Here is a 22603-nt window from a genome sequence, read left to right as displayed (position 1 = left end):
GATCTCATATTTTCTATCTGTAGTCAGAGATCTTCAGTGAACATAGAATGCATTGTATTATCATCTTAATTAAAAACGTGGTTTTTTCTATTAAAAGAAAAAATAAAAAATCTTTGCATACAAGTGAAAATCCCCAAGGCGTTTTTCTTAACCTCTAATGATTTTTTTTTTTTCCTCGTTATCTTGCATCTCATTGTCATAAACTAATCCTGGTGGAATGGAATATGGATGCAGTAAAAACATTCAACTTACAAATCTTATAGTGCTCTGAAAACTGCAGACTTTAATAAACAAAATGATCAAAAATTATTTTACTCAATTTCTAAGGCAAAGCCATTAAATTCAATATGCAATTGGACTAGTAACAAAGTTTTTCCAGAAATTACTGCACTGCCAAATGGTGATATGTGTATTGTAATTGCCTGAAGAACAGTAAGAGAGTTTAGATACTTTCTTTTTGAGATAACCTGATGCTCTGCTGATGAGTGCTTTGTTTTGTTTTTGTAATAGTGCCTGAATGAGTGAAGATGTTAATGCCATTTATGTGTATAGTCACTTTCCACATTGGAACTTTATATCTACAAATTGTCTTTTAAAATAATCTAATGTGAAAAACCAATCTGTTTCTTGGGAAGATTGTTATTATTAGCAAAATAGTTTTGTATGTTACTGTGATAACTGAAATACTAGATGCTGATGAAATACTAGATGTTGATGTAATGACCTTTTTTTTTAACACCAGGTTTTTGGAACGGGAACTCTGACGTCTTCTCCAGAAGAACCTAGAGTGCAGCTAGCAAACGCCTACTTACTGCTTCCACACATTCAAAACATCCAGGCGTCACACACGCTGGTACAGTATACATTTCAAACAGAGATGAAACATAAATCTTCTTAGACATAAAAGGTTTTTGTCCTGAGGTTGTTGGGATGCAAGGAACGTTAACAAAAAGTCTAAGTACCAGTGACTGCAGGTGAGAGATTGCAAGATACAGGGCTACTGTGATCAGCTGGTGTTCTGGTTTTATGAGACAGTCTTTGGCATTTAAACTATTCCCACTTGTTCTTGTTCATGCTCCTGTGGCGTGCTGTCCTCTCAGTTGTGCCGACAAAACTATTTGTGAGGCCCTGCTCTGAATTAAACTGGAGAATTGATCTGTCCTAAAAAAATGATCTTTGTACTATAAAGTTGGGCGGGGAGCTGTTTTGGTTTGTTCTGTTTTTTCCTTCAGACCCGTTCCCCATGCCAGTTCACAGCAGGGCTGCGCCAACGGTTTGCTACAGTTAAAAAGCACGGCATGCTGCATGGATGAGAACGAGAGCTGGGAGTCAGGCTGGAGTATCCCCTCCTGCCTGTATCAGTGCTGAAGATAACAGCTTTGCTTACCTCAGCTTGACTAGAGCAGGGAGCTGTGGAGAATACAGCAAGGTGGATTTAAGAGGCATAACTATTTCAGTTGAAAGAAGCTTTAACGATTTCTGTCATTTGATTGCAGTTGCAGGTATTTTCATAGTCTTCCGGGCCATACAGAACCTTTCAAGTTAATAACTAACTGGAAAAATTGATCTTTCACATTTCCTTTTGTATTGTACACAGATTTAGTTTTTTCAAAAACATATTTAGAATATCTTAGCGTATAACAGAATTTAATCTTTTATCTAAATGTAAGCTGTGTTGATTGCCTTCATGATGTCGTCTTCTGTTCTACCTGAGAAAAATTTTCAGCTCAGATCGTATTTTCCAGTCTGCTACGCATATGGTAGGTCAGTCTTACCTCTACCTGAGGATAACGCACAATTTCCTTCTCTTCCTTTCTTTTCCTCTGTACCAGTCTCTTTCCTGTAATCACACAGGTGTGCTTGCTTGTGGGTGTACACAGACACAGTCTTGCGAAGGAACCAAAAATCTTCAGGTTTTGTAATTTGGGGCGCTAGGGGTAGAACTGAGAAGGGTTTTTTGGATGCTGTTCATGACATGTCTCTCTGCATCTTCACGTTTAGCCTGATGGGTTGTTGTCAGGTACTGTCTGAAGTTTGGATGCAGACTCTGCTGCTTCGCAGTTCTGTCTGAATTCCTGAGTACGGAAGCTTTGGGGAGCATTTGACATTTTCCTTACTGTATAGTGAGGAACACTTTCCTATGCTTTATTTCTCTAGCGTACAAGCTTGAGGTCATGTTTGGCAGTGCAGCATGATACCACCTGGCATCAGTCTTGTCGCAGGACATGAGTTGTGAGAGAGCATTGACTCAGTTCTCCTAGCTGTGGGTGTAATTTTCCTGTGCCGGGCTATAACTGAGGAATTACTCCAGTTCACTGAATGTTACCGATTTGGACAGAAATGCTGCAGCAGTGGGACAGGCTCCTCAGCTGTTGAAGGTGGTAGAAAAGATCTAAATACCCAAGAGGAGCTTATGGCTTGAGTTTGGGTTCCTTTTAGAAAAATGCTGCTCTACAGATAGCTGTCCTCTCCAGAAGTGCTGCCTCCAGTTCACCCTACTAATATTCTGATCCAGATCCCATAAAAATTGGTATGATTCTGTTTTGTCCAGTTTATATTTTAGGCTCAGAAACTGTGGAAGGAAGAGAGGTCTATGAGGTTTGAGTGAGTGACTACACGTGTGCAAACTTAAGGATGCATAACTCTTAAACGTACAATGGAGATTTGTAGTGAAAAAGCATTTAAAACAAACCAGTCATACTCACTTAACTGTGCACATTTGCGTTCCCCTGTTTATTTTTAACTGAAGTAAAATACCAGTGTAAGTTCAGGATAGCATAAGCCACATTTACACATCCCTTGTCATCTTGGGGTGAATGAGTTGTAACCTTGGGCGACAATGTCTAGTTCAATATGCTAAATACCTTTGCTAAATACACTAAATAGACTTCGATACCTCTGAAGTCTGCTGATACTGCTTGGAAACCTGTGAGAAAGCTCACCGAGTGCTGCATGGTGTATGTCTATTTTTTGCCTCCAATTTCTCCTGTTTTAAAGGTGGTTGTGTTTAAGCTGTTTGGTAATACTGACATCCTTGATCATCAAGGCCAGAAAGGTAACGTCATTTGTTCCCGTCATGTGCTTGGTAAAATGGCTTCTCAGAATTGCTGGAGGCATTGTTGCCGTAACCCCAAGTACTTGTTCTTACTCCTTTGCTGGTTGGAAACCTACACCTGGCTTCCAATCTGAATTGCTTTGCAGCCGGTTTATATTTGTTTGTTAAGATACGCATTCAGTTTCTATAACTCCTCCTCCTTCTGATGCTTATACCCAGAAGCATTTGCAGGTGGCATCGCATCTTTCAGCTTTTGCTTTGCCAAGCTGAATGGTCCGTGCTCTGTAGCGTCTTCTTCAGTGATGGGCTGTCCATTTCTTAACCAAATTGACAACCCCTTTCTGCAGCTTCTCCAATTTGTAAAAATTTCTTTTGAAGGTGAATGGCCAGAACTGTACATAGGGATATGGATGAAATTTTGCCTCTCCAGAGTGTTTATGTTGGAAATATGATATATCCCTGGGGATTATAGATGAAAGTTTACCTCTACAGTAGTATTTCCATTGGAAATACAATATGCGACAAGTTTGTGTTTGCATTTTTTGTGGAAAATGAACTTCCATTGATATTGTGGGTTGTTTTTATCCTTTAATAGGCAAAGGTACGCAGGCCTTTCTTTTTTCTCCATCATTCCCCCAGGTTTTTTTAGCAGAAACTCTTGTAATTAATAAGAAAAGAAAAAGACAAAGTTGCCTTTTCTACTGTTGAATTTCACCCTCTTTCTGTTACTCTTTTCAAAGTTTCAGCTTTTGAAGGGTTCAGGATCGGCATGCTCTGGCTGTGGTCCTGGATCCTAGGATTTCTGGGCTCCTGGCTCACTCGTTGGGAGGAAAGAGCAGCTGTGTCCAACACTGTGAAGTCATAGTATGTCCACGTGGCCATTCAGCAGTGGCTCGTTACCACTAAGCCATAACAGATGGTGGAGCCCATATAGGTCATCTTTGTTTATCCAGCTTCTGGATGTAGTCTTTGCTCCAGTTGCCTGGTTTTTGGCATTGTTTAGTATTTGGATGGCGCTAACAGGGCAGCTACATCACTGCCTCGTTGTGTTCAAGATGCTGTACAAACGCAGTGGAAATGTCAATGGAGGAGTGACCTGCAGGGCGGAATGTCTTATCGTAGGAGACACAGGCATCACTTTGCTGACTTCCCAGAGGAGTTTATGAACCAACAACATGGGAAATGCTGCAAGTACTGGCAGGAACCCAAGACTCCTTTAGCTATGTTTTGTGCCGGTGGACAGAGGATCAGAGAAGCAAATGCGTGCAAGTGCGGTGCTTGGGTGTGGAGAAGGAAGGTAGTAGGACAGTAGGGTTTTCTTGGTGTGCTGTCCTGATAACTGGCTGCAAAAAACTGATGAAACTCTGCTGAATCATTATTACAGGGACGGCTTATTAACACCATTCAGAGTGGAAATAGCTCTTTAGGGCCAGGGACTGTCCAGGACAAACTATGAAGTATCAGCCTACAGGAAGGCGGGGAGGCTTGTTCGATGTTTGTTCTTTTTTAATTATATTGTAGCCAAACACCAGGGAATGATTTGAACTCTACAGTCCTGATAATGATGCAAGAATATCTCTGTGAAAATCTTGTATAGAGCCATGTCTGATTGACAGGGCACCTAAGGCAGAATAAGGAATTCATCGCCTAAAAGTGACCTCGGGTCTGTGGTTGCTTGATGGCTGCTGAGCTGTCCTGTGTCAGCTGTCCTGTTGACGCTCTGTCTCTCTTTTGATGGATGAATTATTTCCTAAGTAATTGCCTACCGTATGGACCCCCAGCAAGAATCCTAGACCTTCGCTAGGAGAGTGGGGCTCCTTGCAGATCAGATGGTTCAGGTTTTTAGGGTTTTTTTGAGAGGCCCCTGTTTCTTTAAATTTTAAATGTAAAAACTTAACAAAACTGGTAAGAATTTCATTCGTGTGGCTTCTATCAGACTTCTCTGTTCAGTTCATATAGGATTTGTGGATGCTGAGTGTGTGTGTACGTGCAGGTATGTATGCATGCGTACCTAATACAAAATAGAGGCACCAGGTAATGAAGTGGCAGTGGTTGTATTGCTTTGCAGTGCTCTTTCTAACCTTTCCCCTTGTACCATGCCTCTCCTTTTCAATTCGCCTCTGGTGCAAACATATGCTGCATAACTCAGCTCTCTGCTCTGATTCATAGGCAGTGATATTTACAGTGTAAACAGAGCGCTTGCACTGCTGGGAGATGTGGACATGGTCCACATGGTTCCAGTTTCTTGGAAACTCCGCTTCTGACAGTGTTTTCTTCTCAGATGCTTTATCTTCTCTTTATGGTTAACGCAGCTGTCCTACCAGTGTTGTAAGATAGTGGGCATGACAGTTATGCATCTATTGTCTGCCTTAGATAAATGAAAACCCTTTTCCTTTTCTGAAGGTAGCTTCACAAAGAGAAATAAAACTTCCCATAGAAAACAGATCAACATCAAATACACCCCAGTAACATTTTTTCCCCCTCTGTGCGTGTTACATTAGCAGCTTCAATTTTAAGGTGACAGCAATTTCCCATGTAGATCTATGCCAGGTCAAGAAGTTAAAAAGTTGGAAAAATATGATTTAGCTGTTTGGTTTTTTTATAGGGGCATGGGGTCTTAAACTACTTTAAACTACAATGGCATTGAATAAGGGCTAACAACTCCTTATTCAGGACCATGAAAGCGGTAGTGTTCTCTCAACAACCACTGAGAAGGGAAGTCTAAGCATCAAGGTTTATCTGACCAGAAAAGCGGCCCCCAAAGTTGCTCTTTATATAATCTTACTGCCTTGTTAAAACTCCGCTAGCAGTCATGGCTGTGAGAGGTTAGTACGTGGTGCATGTTTTGGAATCAAATGGGGTTTTTTTCTGCTCTCAAAATTTGATGAGGACAAAAGCGTTTGTAAAAAAGAAAGGAGGTGGCATGGGTTTGCCTCCTCCTGAGAGCTGTGCTGGGGACTGCTAACTGCCTTTGCAGAGGTTACATCGCCCTCTTGTGTGAAGCCGCAGTCATTTTGGTATGAAATCCGCTTGAATTGGGAATGTAGAATGTATGTTGGCTTCCTTTTGGCTGTGCTTTTATAAAACTGGATGCCGGATGCACCCTGCCCCCTTCTGCCTGTCCCAGGGAGATATGAAATAGGATGTTGGATACTTCAAAAACTTTTCTTCACAGTTTCGCTTTTCAGCATCAAATTATTGACATTCTTTAAAGTCAGTTGCATCAACATTTTCAGAAACTTGAACCTGCAGATACCCCACTCATATTTAGTTCAGTATCGGAAGAGAAACTGGGGGAGGGTTCCACATCAGTCTCAAAATCACCAGGTGATTTTGCTGTAATTAAGGCACTGATAGAGCGACAGGTCTGTCATTCTGAAATTTTTTTTTTTTTTTTTTAATTTAGAATCAAGGTATACTGGCTGAGCAGTTTGTGCAAGTAATTTGGCAGTCCAGATTTCCAGATAGCTTTCATGAACTATGCTTGGCTTTGTCGGCGCTGTTGCCCCGTTAGATTTATGAGTGCTTTACAAGCTGGCACAGTCGTCTTTTCTTTTCTTTTCCCTTTCCAATCAATAAAAAGGTGAAACAAGTATTTTCTCTCTGTCCATTTTGGCATGAAGCCATGTCCAAGAAGCATTATGTTCTTGGCCTAAGAACTGTATTTCAGTACCCAATCAGCAAAGAAAATATACAGAAAACAAGGAAAGAAGCTTTATATTATACAAAAAAAGCTCTATTGACTACAGTTTATTGACATATGAAAGTTCATAAGGGTTGCTCAAGCTGATGCTCTATAAATATTTAATAATCATGTATAATAGTAGTTTGATAAGTAAGTAGATATTGATGGAGTTCCTGAGAGTTGAAGATTGATTGCTGGCCTACTGTACAGAGTAATTGTATTTATTTTAAAAAGTTTCCTTACATTACTGTGTTACGCATATGCGGAAACAGTCGTATTCTCTTTATAAATTGTGGTGTGTGAATTGGATTCATATGATAACATCTTTCGAAGCAATGTGCTTGATGTTTTCTTCACTTTTCTTTCTTACAGGCAGAAACTATGAATGCCAGTCTCTTACATGTTCACCTTGAATGCAGTTTACCTAACGACACATATCAGCAAGTTAAAGTATGTTTTATTATCATTTTATATCTATTTAAGTCTTCTTATTTTAATCCAAGTTTAGAGGGGCACTTTCCAGAGCTCTAGAAGTTTTAGCAACAATGCAATTTCCAGTGTCTCAGTTTAAAGGGGAATTGTGCTTTTAGCTATGCTTTTGTAAAACCGTATCCTGTGGCATAAATTAAATGTCACACACGTCACACTATAACCTTTAGGAGAGGGGGAGATGGAAGAAGACATCCAGCCCCCCCAAAAAACCAACCCAACAGGCTAAGCGTTTTAATGTGTAGGTGTTGTATTGCATACATGCAGTACAAAAGTGATTAGATTCCTGTAATTTCCTTTCTCCAGAAGCGTTTCACGAGTTTCTGGTTCACACTGACGAGATCAGTGAGCTGAGAGGCTGAAGTCTGGGCTGTCTGGGCTGTGTGTTCAGGAGGCTTTGAAGGTGGCCTTGATGTTGGGCAGAGCTGAGGAAGGGCAAGCTTGGTAGCAGAAAAGCCCCCTCCAAAAGCTCTGAGCGTTCAGGACAGTAGGTCTCCTCCTCCTCCTGGGCAGTGCCATCCAAATCTCCTCTTCCCCTCTCTCCTGAAGTGTCCTTACACAGTAAATGGGTGTTGGTTCACAGCAGTGATGGTGCTCGATGGGCTGTTTTGTTGGATCAGATATATAGGCCCGCGCTGTAGTCTGTGGCACCTTTCTTTCATCAAGTGTGATGAGGCCCAGACTCCATAGCTGTTTTGCTGTACATTACACATCACAGTGATCCTGTGCTGTTTTACTCCCATATTTGATTCTTGCATTGCATTGCTAGGCTTGAGATGCACCTGAACATTTGAGATTGCACGTAGTGCAGCTGCCTGCTCTTTGATGTGGGCTTCCCAAGGGCACACCATCCCTGTGCTCCAGTCTCCACAGCGGCCTTCTCTCCTGTTCCTGGCAGCCATTTCAAGTGCTGAGGGTTTCTTTGATGCTGTGTGAGCGGTGAACTGGCATCCTATTCCCAGAGACGCTTCCCCACTCCCGCTGTACCTCCTTGTGGCACTTCAGATTAGCTGAAGGTGTTTTGCTGCCACTTCACGACAGCACTTCATGTGCCAGGGGTGGAGGTTCTCTCCTCCTCCTCCTGAGCAAATTAGTCCTCTTGGTAAGGCATCGGAGCCTGAGTTTAGCGACCTTCATGGTGTGATGCAGGACGAATTTGTGTTACTCAGTGTTGATTGTCTAGTTTTGTTTTGCTTTGTTGGCTTTAATTTTTTGCGAAATGGTGTCTGTGTCTGTAGTTGCTAACACTCAGCTGTCTTAACAGCAGCCACTACTTAGAGAAGGAAATAAGATCCTGTTTGTATTTATCTGAAGTATTCTAGCCAGACAACAGTGTTTTCTATTAAGAATTGTACATATATGTTTGTTTTTTTAAAATTACTTCAGTGAGAAATGGAGACAAAAAACACAGGATTTGGAAAAATTAACTATAAACAGACCAGTGAACATGAACTGTCTTCCTACCATTAAGACACATGCATCAGTCTGTTTATGGCACATTTTATTGAAGGCAGAGGATTTAACAAAGGAAACTGTTTTGCAGTCCCTGAGGTGAGACTGACTAAGACAGTTCATAAATCTGCATTCTTTCAAGGTTCAGTGTCCTTTTTAGTTGTTTTTCATCTTTGTTTTTGCTGTGCTGTCTGTACCTGCACTGTCTTTGGTTTCTGCTGAGATTTTAGCAGAGGTCCTAATTACTCCTGTTTTGCCAGCACTTTGGTGCTGGAAACCTTGTCTGTTAGATAATACCTTTGATTAACTTCTCAAGATATCTTACTGTAATTAATTTTTCCATTCCCTCCCCCACCACATACACACCATATCCCCTTGTCTCACTCCAGAGTTGCTGTTTTATGTCCGATGACCCAATGCTGCTAGAAATGAGCTTAACGGTAAGAATGGAAAATGCCCAACAAGATTTTGTGGAGCACAGACAATACTTACTGGAGAATCTTTTTGTAGTTTATGTAGCAATGGAAAAAATGAAGACCTCGGGTAAGTCCTAAATATGACTGTTAATTGTAATAGAACTTGGTTTTATACATAAGTTGTAATTTGGTGTGCTAAATTGAATCAAATTCAGTGACAGTTGAATTTTGCGAGTAAGGGAAGACAAATCAGTTTAGTTAAACACAGCTTGTCAGCCACTTTGTTTAGGGCGGAGTTACTGTAAGCGTATCCTCTCTATAAAGGTAATGGTGGTAAAGTAGTAAACTAAATCTGTTTCATTCTTTAGTCCCCCATGCCTATGCATCTGCTTAAATAGTACGGAAAGATGTCATGGTCCTTCAGTTTCTACAGCTGCATTTCTGGTTTCCTGTTAATTAAATTAACCATAATAGGACTATGAAGGCAGAATGATTTGTACAGTACTGGGGATAGTGGCCATTATGGAAAGTCAGGTAATGAGGTAATACGGATGTGCGCATCATTTGTTCTTGTAAGCTAGAATTCCACAGGCAAAACAGTCAACTCCTTGCAGTTTCTTTATGCTAGCATTTATTGGGTGAACAAATACTCTAAATCCAGGGGATTTTAAATTATTTATAGAGCTTTGCAGTCTGTTTGAATAGCTTTTTTTAGACATTTCTGCCAGTTTTACTTTCTGATTGAAGAAGAACGAACTGCTTAAGAATCCAGATTAAAATAATATTTTTTAACACACTAGTAAAAAAAGAACACGATCTTTTTGTCTTTTGAGAAGTTCCATTCAAGATGTAGTCACAAAACATTATATGCTGTTCCCCCCGTGCCTGTTCTGTGATGTGATACTTGCACAGAGCTGAAACTGAAATACCCACTGTAAACCTAGTTTCCCTGCCAGTGAGATGCCAGTGCTTTGTTAATGTTGAGTTGTGGATGTACGTTTATTCTGATGCTGGTACAGAATTGTTCACATCTGTCATGTCAAAGGTGCTCGCTGTTAACGCTTTAGATGGTTAAAGTACTAGAAGTATGCTTTTAAGGCTGTTTTCTATTAAATATAATGCAATTATAAGTTCTCACTGTGTTAGAGGTTGGTCATATAAGTCCCTTTGGACTTGCTGTCGGTGGGAAGTTCCATGTCTTGCTCCATCAGTACTGGTGGTGGCTTTACCATGTCAAACAGCAATGCTTGCTTGCCTTCCGTTTGTATAATTAAATGACACATGGTCTTGAGGGAAAGATCTAACAAAAGGGAATAAGGTGCTGTATTTAGTCTCAGTGTACAGCACACGTGTTAGCACGTAGAGTGGGACAGCAGGTAGGCGAGGTCTGCACAGGGGAGCTAGCCAGCTGGAAATGTTGAAGAGGAGTATGTGCTTTAAACAGCTGGGGGTATGTGGAGCATCTGCTCACTCAGAATCAACAGCTTGAACCCTCTTTTGGAAGCTGGCACCTGTAGTCTTGCTTTCAAGCAGCTGAGCAAAGCACACTCATTTTTAGAAATTGTGCCTGGTGAATTGGGAGAATGTCCTTTTATGTCAGCCTGCATCTACTGATGTAATTCAAGTATAAGCAAGGGCAAGCACTCAGGTCATCTTCATGGAAGTGTGATGACCACCCTGGTATAATAGTCATCTCTTGTTCTGTCCTGCTGCTCTTCTTTTGGTCCTCTACATCTTCCTAGTGTCCTGTGGACGGGAACATAGTTTTGACAGTGACGAAAGGTGGTTACCCAATATAGCTGTACCACCTTATCAGCAGGTGAAAGCTAAGTTATACCCAGCTCCTGTTGCTCTAGTCAGTAGGTTACTACCCTACCAGGTGATAGGACCATTCCTGTTTTAAGCCCAAAAGGTGTTAAGCACCGAATCCAGCTTCGCATTGTGTCCTGAGAATGCTGGCTGTTCAAAGCAGGTGAGCCAGGATCTTGTGTAGCTGTATGCGTATACAGAACAGTTTTTACTGGACTCTCTCGTGCTATTAATAGGTTGGCCCTTAGACTTAGAAAGTTATGGCAGCGTCAGCCATCCTTTCCTTCAGCTGTGCCTCCTGTCTCCCTGCCTGTAGGAAAGGGGGGAGTTGGATTTAGGAGATAGCGAAGGAAGATTCCCTGTTGATACTTGCCTTCATGTTTGTGGCCAAAAATCTTGTTGAGTGGATTTTTACTCCTTTATGAAACGATTGCCAGCTCAAGATGTGAATAGTTCCTCCTTTTTACAAGGGTAGCTGTCACACAAAGATTTTTAAATTTAAATCGGGATTGCTTCTCATATGACTATCAGACAAAGCAAGAGTGCTTCTGTCCTTGGTGAACTTACCTCGGTGTTCATTCTTTTGGACAGGTGATTCCTCAGTAGATGTGTACGTCATGCATTCTGGGAACAGCCTTGTGCATATACAGGTAATTGTGGGCTTCAGGAAGTTGTATTTTAGGGTGTTGCATTTTATTGGGGAATTAATTAGCCTACTGGCTTATGCTCTAATAGCAGACTGATTTTGCTGGTGGCAAATGTCATGCTTCTATATTTTTAAAATGTGCCCAAACGTCTAATAGATCTTTTGGATGACGAGTTGTAGTTCAGTGATGGATTTTTTTTTTTTTTAACACGTAAGAGCTGTTAACTTGAATAAAAATCCATGGGTTGATTTAGAAGATGTGAGAAAATGGAAGATATTGGCTTGCAAATTTGACAGGAAGATACACTAATACAGGAGCTACAGTAATAATGGTAGTACTGCTACAAGGATCATTGTGTCTTGTCTTCATGCAGGAAATACAGCAGTTGTCACAAAAAGACACATCACCTGTGGAGTTTGAGCCAGTACTGCTATCTTCATCATCTACTAACTTTACAAAAGTTGCTTCTATTTCTTGTAAAGGTACAGGATATTTATACTTATAGATAATATGATTAAACAGGATTTGATTGTAAAAGGGTAGCTTTTTTCAGCAGATAGAGACCCTGAAAGATCTCAAAATCAACTTGTCTGGACTTGCTTGAGGAGGAGGAGGAATTCTTTCTGCTAATTGTTTCCACCATTTTTGTGTATATATGCTTCCTCTTATGCTGATCGAAGGTTCTAAGCTATGCATATTTCAAAAAGGAGAAGAAAACATTTGCTAAAATGTTAGCTGATTTTACAATAAGCATAATTATTGAATATGCTTTTTCAACATCCTTTTATGATTTGTGGTTATTTTTCTGTTTCCAATATATTTTCTAAAAGGCTATTGTGCTTGGGTGGTCATTTTCTATGACATTTCTTGGCAGGATCATTGAAAAGGCTTGCCTGAGACCAGGCGTGTTTGTGGAAGAGCGAAGATTAACATTTAAGCATTCCTGACTCCAGCCTGTTTCCTATTCTGACCACTAGACTGCAATGCATAGACTTTAAACATTTATGAAACAGGCTGCTTTCATAATGACATTGGGACTTGTTTTTCCTAGCAAAAAAGGGCAAATAAGAAGAAAGAAGGGACTATATGTTAAGTGATACTTTTTTTCAGAACAGTTTTTCATTTATTAAAAGGAGGCAGTGTGCACTGGTAAGTAAGAATGCTGTGCCAGTGACACGTGGTTAAAATTGGCCAGGTTGCTTTTCACAGCCTTGTGCGTGTGTTTTTTGAAAGCATGTAGCATTCATAAATTCTTCTTAAAGCAAGGTTTGGAACCTCTGAAAATTAGGACACAAGCAATTAGATGCTTTGCTCACTTGTGTGAGAATTGGTCCAAAAAATGTTCCCCTTTGTAGTGTTCTTCCAAGTCCTCACATGACAATCATTGTGGATGTGCTTTCGTTCTGGCTGATGTTGCATTCTCCTGTATGTCTGTTCTTTGCCCAGCTGCATCCTGTGGCAGTGAAAGTCCTTATGCTGACAACAAGAAGAATAATCTATTGGAAGGCACTACAACACTAAAAGCCTGTCTTTCCTGTCCTGTGATGGAAGGGTAGGTTGACAGTGGATTTTTGTTTGCTTGTTAACATTCACTGATGTTATAAGAATATCGTTTGTTTGTTAACGTTCACTGATATTATAAGAATATTGTACCCTGCTTTAAGAGATGAGGTTAGCTTGCTTTGTCAACGAACAATTCCAAGGACAGTGAAGAGGCTTCTTCCTATTGTTGCTGTGTCATTTGCCAAAACAGACCTGTGACATTTCAAGCAATAGTTCTGTATTTTATCCAGGAGGAATTTCAGGAGCCAGTAAAAAGATATGCCTTAGCAGCTCATATCGTATAAACATTGCTTAGAGTCTGTGACAAAATTTCCACCATCCTTTTTTCTCCAATGCAGAAGCAGGACAGTTATAGAAAAAATGTGAAGTCTTTTCTTCAGTCTCGTTTTGCCAATTTCATCCAAACTACCGTATGGCAAAGCAGTAGGCAATGTTGTACTATAGCATAGCAAGAGGGTAGAGTGATTACCTGTGTACCCCTTCTACATTGTTCTTGTCAATTTTTACTCTGATATTGTATGTAAATATTCCAAAGGAAATAATTTTGTTATTTCTCCTTAAAACCTTAAAAGAGCCTCATTATGCCAGAATACTACAGTTATCTTCTCTTGTGTGGACCGCTTATGTGTGCTCAAGGACAATTGCAGATGTATTTATTTTTCTTCTGTATTTACTTACAGATATTTTGACGTAGATCCTTCTGCAGCATTGTTTCATATCGAACCACATCATAATACATCAGGATTTTGGTCCATATGGTTTACAAACAATTTTGACTTCAGCATTGAACTGAATGAAGTCTTCATAGCCAGAGAAACGAAGAACATTTTAAAGGTAAGCTTTATTTCTGCTTCATACAATGTTTTGTCTTTGGTTTAAGGATACGGTCCTTTGACATACAAAATAGATTCTTTGAAGACTTGGTGTTCTCAGAGCTGGTTGAAATCAGTTAAAAATAAAGGTATATGTACGCCTGTAACTGTTAGGTCCTGAAGAGCTTACTCTCTCAATAGGCATTATTCACTGTCCAGCTTGTTTTTGTATTGTTTTATTAGCAACTGTTCTTTCATTTGAGTTGCAGCTACAGATGCATCAAATTATAGACCATTTTGCTCTGTTCTCAGAATTGTTGCAGTGTTTGTGCTCTATAGGATTCAGCATTTCTTCATAGGCTGTAATGGAAGTCTTTAGTACATAGATGAGCTTTGAAGTTTAGAAGGCGAAGCCAGTAATTTACTTGTGCAATTGCTTGATTCAAACCAGACAAATCTGGTTTATGAATAAGCACATGATGTAGGCATCTAATTGGCTCTTCGTATATTTAGATAGGAGATTTACATATGTGCACTGTATGGATCAGTTATGGGCACATATGTGTGTGTAATAACAGCAAAAACACGAAAGAAGAGAAAGTTTACATTCTTTAAAGTACTGCTTCCATCAAAAATACTGTGCCAATTTTAATTCAGTTGTCGTTTGATTCTTTCTAGATTCTGAACTTTGTCGAACCTTTGACTCTACCTCCAGGCTGCTGGAATGTATTTTCTTTGAAGCTCAGTGTGAAAGACACTGTAACAAATGTGCTTTCTAGTATTTGTTTGGCCACAAATGTGGGAGTAATGTTTGAAATACCTCTGCAGATATATTCGACTGTGTCCAAGGTATTGTATTCAGTTGTGTTGAATGATTATTATGCACTGCAAACCAAACTGCAGCAGCCTCTTTCTTAGGCCAGAAATCTGTCCCTTAGTCCTGAAAGAAAAACTCAGTACTAGACCACTCTGTGAAACCATTCTGTAGCTTGAGAGGTTAAGCCCCCGGAGTTGAACAGCAATGGAATTACAGTTCTCTAGGCAACCTTAATTCTCTTCTTTGACTCGTCCAAATTATGCACTGAGAAGGTGGAATTCATCCTGTTGTTTTGCCATGCAGTCAGTTGTAGTTTTTGTTTTGTTTTTCCAGCAGGGAGATCTTCATTTTGAAGCAATTGCCCACTGTGATATTCAGTGTTACTTGGGAAAGTCTGATTCAGGTAGGCTCATGTTGGGTTTTTTTAGGTATCTGATGGTAGTTTTATTATAGAAAATTCATTTTATGTAGCAGGACTTGTAATGAGAATATTGAAATTGTTCATACAAGTACTTAGTTTTAAGTCTTTTAAAAACATCCACTTTTCTGGGAGTATATAAATGACTTTGAGTAACCTGTACTGAGTACACTGTGCAGTATTTCAGACCTCTAATTCCATAGCACGTGCTAAACTATTGTTCTGTCTTGAAACATTTTTTTGGACGTAATATTTAAGACTCTGCTATAAATTCTCATTGGTGGTGTACTGCCTCTTGCTTTCTTCATATGCACGTTCTCCAGAGATACTGAGGTAGAATGATAAAGCTGTCAACTAGCTCAAAGTGATTAGAAAATGTGCATAATCTGGGTCCAGATCCGGGGAAGTCTTTGATGAAAAACAAAAAACAAATGTTGACCAATATCCTACCTTTAGCCAGAGTTAAATTTGAAGGCCTTCCCTGTATCTGTTTCTCACAGCAATGATTTCATAGATTTCTGCAAAAGACCATTTATCAGGCTTACAAAACAGCATCCTTAACGCTGTATCATGTGAAACAGGAAGAAGGGGTCTCATTCTTTCTGGAACTGAGGAATCTATCTCCAGATACTGTAATGCTGGGAGCTGTTTTAAGTACCTGGCTGGCATTTACCAAAATACAGTGTTAGGTATTACATGGACATGATACTGCCTGAAGAATGTTGAATCTGATGAAAGCTGATTCAGAATACTGGTTTGTTTTTTTTTTAATCTCTCCTCAGTAAGGAATTTCAGCAGGCAGCTGGGTACCGTAGGCTTTAAATGTTTAAGTGAGTGCTCTCCTGAATGTGTTTTCAAGATGATGCTTTCCTAAAATGTATTTTCGTATGAGGATATGAAGAAGGCAGTAGTATTCAGTCAAATGTAAAAAGGAGAATTGAGGTGATATATGGAAACACGTGGCTTGAAGAATTACTAATACATATACACACTTAGGTACATACCTTAGAAGCAAGTGTTGGTTTTTTGTTGTTTGTTTTTTTGGTTTTTTTTAAATCTGTATAAAGGAATATTACTGATACAAGTGAGTCCTCGTTGCTTACTTTCTTTCCATTCTAATAATACACATAATCAGATCTTTACATACAGGTATTGTGCCTTCTAATTTAGGATACTCGTATTTGTTAAATAGAGAATTCTAATGCACAAGCCTGAAAATACTGACCTAAAGAACTTGTAGCTGGATTATTCCAGTCATCATCAATCTCAATTGCTTACTTTAAACACTAAGGATTGTAAAATAAAGTACATATACTTTCAAAATAAGCCATTTTTGTTTTCTTTCAAAAGAAATTTGCTTTTTAAACTCCTTTCTGCTACGTGAAAATGCTTGAACCAATATGAGTCTAACTCTCTCAAAGGCATTAATCTTTAGACTGATGTAAAGCCTTGCAATTTTATCTTAAGAATTTGAGAAAATTATCAGCACCTCGAAGAGAGAAGCTAAAATGAAAACACCGTTTCTGCCAAAGTATGGGATTTATTTTGCTCCCTGCTGTGCTGTGATATTATGATTTTGTACCACTATGTAGAGAACAGTATATGATCCTGATACTTTATTGGCATCAATGGAGAGTTCTGTGTAAAGACTACTGATAACATAATGACTTTTCAATAGCATCCATTAGAAATAGCAACAGTAAAAAGGGCTTACTAGAGCATACAAAGCCTGTGCAATACCCATACTCTTGTTTGCATGTAGAATCACTGTGGTTTTGCAGATGTATTTCTTTAAGCAAATCAGATATGGACAATAGTATATATACCCTCACATATGCTTGCTTTGAAGGGAAAAAGTGGGTTGCCTTTTCTATTTTCGTGTCAGGACCCTTTGCAGATACTGATTACTTGTGTTCAGAAGTAGATTGATGGAAGGAGCAAATGTTATCTCTGTAAAATATGAAAAATCTGTTATCTTTTTAGCAAATCTGCTTTGGCAGAAGAGTCTCTCTCTGGACCGTTCTGCCTGGGATGTGGATTCTGAGCTTGCAAGTGAACTTTATGAAAGATGGCAAAAAATAAGACGTGGGGAAGCCTGCAGGTCTGTACAGAATCTGTTGAGGTTCTTAATTCAAGCCAGTACAGTGTTGTAAGAAAGGTATTTCTGTTCTGAAGTATTCTTAATTAGAACAAACGTTTTTGACCTTCCTGCACTTGAGTTAGTTATCTTGAAGCACCTGGAGTTTCAGAGCACCCTAGACACCCCCAGCTTCTATTTCAAGGCACTGCCAGCCATGAGTAAACGTTTCAGATGCCCAAACTTTAGAATGTAAATAATGTTCTGACTATAATAACCCCACCACAGCTACCCAGTGTGAAAGCAGTCAAAGCATGTTTTACCAGATGCTTTATGGAGTTGCATGAGTCCTTCACCAACAGGTTGCATAGCAGTCTTTTCAGGATCAGGGTCTTTGCATGGGTTTTAAGGTTTTTAGTCCCTGGCCTAATGGATACTGCATACTGGGGATGTTGGGAAGGAAGCAGTCACTGTGACTGAGCAATTCTTGTAGAGATGGTGCATCAGTGACATCAGCCCCTTTCCAGAATAAGGAGGTAGAGCTGTGAAAACCACAGTCGTGTTGCAGGTGGAAAAGTGGAGACTGAAGGGATGCATGTAAGTTACACTACTCTGTACTACTAGGTTACAGCTTTATGGGCTTTATTTTCTGAAGAACATTTTCAAGGAAAGATTAGTTAATGTAATTATAGGTCCTGGCAAATCATTATTTTTTTTGTTCTTTGTTTGAAAGAAAAAAGAAAGTAAAATTAACAAAGCTTTCTGGTTTTGTCAATGAAACAGGAGAAGTATTTTAGGATCGGCTCGCTTTATTCAGCAGAAGAAGCCTGAAGAGGAGTCCTTTGCCTTTTTCTTGCCACGAATGACTACAGAGCCTGGCCTTACACTCAACTTCAGTGCCACAGCAGTTAAAAGTAGTATGGTGAGGATGGTTGTTGTTACGCTTTTTCTGAGTTGATGTATGTTTAGCTTGTTTAAATAACAAAGTCTGCAGTTAATATTTGGTGATGCTTAGCATTTTCATAGTGCTTGTAGATCAGTGTTTTGAAGTCTAATTTAAGACACCAGATTTGTATCCCTTTGACTCTTTGGTAAGTTCTCTAGCTACCTAGTTGTAACGTTTTAATAGAAGGAGAGGAGTAAAGCAGTGTAGGTCTTAACTAACAATTGTTTGTGGTTGTTAAAGCTTTCCTTGCATCACTGTGTAAGTAACATGCTTGTGGTAAAATAATTGAACAAGGGACTAGGGATAGGATGTACTGTCATTAACGATGCGTGTGGTTGTGGAATGGCCTTCCTCATGCCACTGCCTTATGTAACAGAAGTGTGTAAAACATTTGCGAGAGATACAACACTTGAGAAGTCAGCAGAACAATGTGTCTTCCAGCCACACTGATGGTTGTTTTTCTCGTTTGTCAGATTTAGGTCACTACTAACCTAGCCTGGGCCAGAACCAGTCATATGGAGATAGTTTTCATATGCACATACTGTGAATTACCTTAGTATTCCATTTGTGCCATTTAATTGTTCATCATTATAGTAACGTGTATAACCTGCTTGCACTCAGACTTCTGTAAGAAAGGGTGGCAGCTCACTAACTTCACCTTCTTCTTTGGAAGAGCTTTGTTCATGTCTGCCTGTGTAAATCAAGATCCAAATGAAAGGGTTGTTTGAGGGGTGGGGGAGGCCTGTATTTTTGCACATGCGGTTCTTCATGCACTCTTAGCTGTTTTTGCAAATGATGACATTGTGGTGACATGTCCTGTTGTTCCATGCAGTTTTGTGCACATATGAGTATATTGCATTAAGACAGAAGCCAGGTTGAAGTCCCTTGAAAATGCAGATCATATTACCAGTGCTGAATCATTTTACCTTCCAGTTCTCAAGTATGTAGTTCTTAACTTTTTCTTTTCCCCTCCAAACTATTTAGGTAAAATATTTCGTACTAAGAAACCCTTCATCCTTCCCAGTTACGTTGCAGCTTCTGCCTCTTTCTTACTACCCTGATCCCCAAGCTTCACTGAGTCTGCTCAACAAATGGTAATGAGTATAACTATCTCAGGATACTGTTTTCCCTTTTAAAAGATCTATTTGCCGTGCCTTATGTTTGTTGCTTATTGTTTGTTTAAATTTTTCAAAGTGTAACTTAGGTGGGGACAATGTTCTGACCCATTTTGGAAGATATAATCATGTTCATAGCAGCTCCCTATATGATGCATGACTTAGTAATGTACCTGATCATTGATAAAACCAAACTGAGTATGTTTTCAGCAAGTTTATGTCTGCCAGCCGTAAACTATAATTGGTCATCTTTTAAGATCTGAGGCTTAGTGCAAGCTTGTGCAAGCTGCCCAGGTGAGGGGAGCAACTTGCAGAATTGGGGATGTGCATCTCCCTGCAAGGCTGGTTGGGAAGCATACAGAGTCTGTAGACTGATCAGTGAGGAGGAAGGTAACTGGACCTTCCCACCAGAAAAAATTTTCTTCTTAGCTTTTTCTTAGGTAAAAACCCTGGTTGAAGAAGAGGAAACAGGAGCCAGGAAGAAAAATTCAGGTCCAGAGCCAGGAACCCCACCGTAAATGTTTAGGGCCAGCTAAGCAAATGTTTCTACATTGTTTTAACTTTCTGTTTTAGTACTGAGAAGATCTAATGAGAAATCCAGCTAAGAGTTAGATGAACAGTATAAAGGGTCATGGTGAGGTGGGCTGAAGTTCAACAAAATAAGCCCTGGCTGTCACACTTAACTTTGAAAAACTATGTAGGTGGTAGGACTATTTGCTTGGTTGGAGCCAGTGGGACTACTCACGTGCTTAAGTGTAACTTGCTTATTTGGGGTCCAAATCCCTGTGTAATTGCTTCCTTAACCTCATTTCTTTACATATGTATGTGTATGTGCATATATATATGTGTGTGTGTGTATATATATGCACATTAGTAACTACATCTCTTTGTATACTAAATATAATTTCCACATAGACACTTTCTAGTGGTTTGAAATTACATTTTCTCTGTATTTGCACACTTGTTTCTGGAGATCTTCTAGGTTTACCAGAAATCACGTCCACTAACTGGTTCTTTTTAAGCTAATGTCATAGAAAGTGAATTTCCAATTCAGTGGCTGGAGGTCCGTTAGCCCCTTATAATCTAAATTTTACCTCTTGGTTTTCTTATGCCTGTTTGTAATACCTTAATGTCAAATGCTTATGATTTGCTCTCAGGCAAATAATCAACTGCTGTAAGTGAATTTGATTTGCAAAGTATGTGAAAGAAAATAGGAATTTGTCCCAAACAAATCATGAGCAGAAAGAGGGATATTTGAGTAAATTAATAAGATTTGATAATGATTATTTCTTAACAGTTGTGTGGGCAGAAAAAGCTTTGGGGCATTTGTGTTTGTGTGGCTTAGAAATTTTATTTCTTGATTGTGATCTTTTGCAATATTGTATGCTGAGAGATCTAAAATGCCCAGCCATTTGTCTGTTTTCCAAATGTGTGGAATCCACATAAAACTGATTTGTAGTGTTTTCTGTTAAAATGCAGACCCACATTTCCACCATATTTCACATCTGCCAAAATGCAATTGTAAAAGTATTCTTCATTTAAGAATAAATGCTATCATGTAAAAATAAGTCAATGTAGTTCTGACAGACTACGTTTGAAGTGCTTAATTTTTTGTTTTGGTTTATTTAGGTTCGGCATAAATGTGCAAGCTATTAATTTCACAACCACTGAATTCAGGCTCATGGATGAATGTTCTTACAGGGTAAGAAGGCTAATTTTGATAGAAGTGGTCTGACACACTAGAAAAAGCTTTTTCTAGCTACACTACATCTGAGTTGTTCCCAAGTGCTATTTAAAGCAATTTAATAGTGTTTTCTTGAGTCTCTGTCAGGCTTGTATCTTTGCAGGTAATTTTTTTTCAAAGTTTGAGTCTGTTTTGAAAACGACTGTAAGGAGGGAGTGTGTGCATGCCTGCATGTATTTGTGTATGTGTTGAAGAGGCCACCATTTGCATTCTCTGTTGGGACTTACATTTAGCCCCAGGTTGACAATGGAGTGTCAGGCTTTTGAGTCGGTGATGTCAGAAGCTAGCTGATAATCTTTTCAGTAGAGGGAAATACTGTCTGATAGTTCAAGGGAGAAGGCGGCTGATTTCTACGCTTCACCTCAGTCTCATTGCAACTCCCGCATTCAGGTTGGAATGTCGTGGCACTCTCTGGTTCCCACTGCCTCATTTTTAACATGAGTGTGATAACACTTGACTGTGTCACACCAGTGCTGAGCTGTGGTTATACCCTGAAGTGTTGTGTCATGGATGACAGAAACAGAGAGGATGCTGTATCAGGGATGTTGGCATATTCTGACAACCAGAGTACTGTCCAGGGTACCCAGAGAATTTCTTCTTAGACTTCTAGTTTGTGCAAAAGCCTGGAATTGACATACTTTCCTTGCTCTTTGGGCATGCTGCAGCCACATCTTTAATGTCCTGTGTAGATACGCATTTCTGCTCATATGCTTTAAGACCTTAATGAAAGGTTAGTACCTTATAAAAAGAAAAGACTATGTTTGCTACACTGATCAAAGCTGACCTTTCCTTTCTGGCAACAGTTATAAGAGTTGTTGTAAAAGAGAGGAGACAGCAGTTCATAAATCCTAGCCTGTAGGCACACACTGAAAAAGAGAAGGTAGTTCCACTAGTACATGGGTAGGACTGAATTTCCACAGTCCCATACACTGTACTTTTGACCAAATGGAAAAATAGCAGTAGATCTTTACATCAGTGTGTGTAATATCTGTTTTTCATTAGAGACTTGAAGAGCTAGATATATGGTTAGATAGGTATTCAGCACGTATGAGACGGATCTTGGCTTGTTAACCACATCACTAATTGTTAATATTTACATTTTTGAATTTGTCATCATTTCCCTAGTCACTTTATATACATGTGTGATGAATTGTTAGGCTCACATTTGAGTGCATGCGTATCTTTGTTTGTAGGGAGTGACAGAGTAAAGTTTGCAAATGCCATATGTGGTTTGCTTTTAATAAATATTGACTGTTAAATGCAGGTTCTGAAACTTTTTTATATGTTCTTTTTTCATAAAATAGGCTAAGAATAAAAACATTTTGGACTGGAAAAGGTCAGAAAAGCCATTAGTACAACAGCCATGGACTGAAAAACAGCCAAGCAAGAGCCCATTTTGTAATGTTTATGGTTGTTTTGACTGCTATAGGTGTCTGATCACCCCTTGCTAAGAGGATACCCCCAGTTCTGGAATAGAAAGTTTTAGGGCTATTTTCATTTTTTAATGGGAAAAAGAATAAACAGCAGTATTGAAAAAACAACAACAAAAAAATTTACA

At 39.4% G+C, this 22603-nt stretch overlaps 1 protein-coding gene across 5 annotated transcripts in view; it reads left to right on the top strand.

Annotated features, from left to right (window-relative positions):
- TMEM131L (transmembrane 131 like) overlaps positions 1-22603 on the top strand; it is an 83678-nt gene that overhangs the window by 39745 nt on the left and 21330 nt on the right. For all 5 annotated transcript variants that reach the window (XR_007766469.1, XM_050896710.1, XM_050896709.1 and 2 more), the window contains exons 7-19: positions 743-853; positions 7113-7190; positions 9071-9224; positions 11498-11556; positions 11927-12035; positions 13000-13105; positions 13797-13950; positions 14607-14777; positions 15079-15148; positions 17147-17264; positions 18024-18162; positions 19171-19280; positions 20931-21003. Coding sequence is in view for 4 of the 5 variants with exons in the window: in XM_050896710.1 (XP_050752667.1) it covers positions 743-853; positions 7113-7190; positions 9071-9224; positions 11498-11556; positions 11927-12035; positions 13000-13105; positions 13797-13950; positions 14607-14777; positions 15079-15148; positions 17147-17264; positions 18024-18162; positions 19171-19280; positions 20931-21003 (1452 nt within the window). In the remaining variant the exon portion in view is untranslated. The remainder of the gene's footprint in view (positions 1-742; positions 854-7112; positions 7191-9070; positions 9225-11497; positions 11557-11926; positions 12036-12999; positions 13106-13796; positions 13951-14606; positions 14778-15078; positions 15149-17146; positions 17265-18023; positions 18163-19170; positions 19281-20930; positions 21004-22603) is intronic.

The sequence above is a fragment of the Gymnogyps californianus genome, chromosome 4 (assembly GCF_018139145.2).
Source record: "Gymnogyps californianus isolate 813 chromosome 4, ASM1813914v2, whole genome shotgun sequence".
Taxonomy (NCBI): Eukaryota; Metazoa; Chordata; class Aves; order Accipitriformes; family Cathartidae; genus Gymnogyps; species Gymnogyps californianus.
This window is presented reverse-complemented; position numbering and strand designations above follow the sequence as displayed.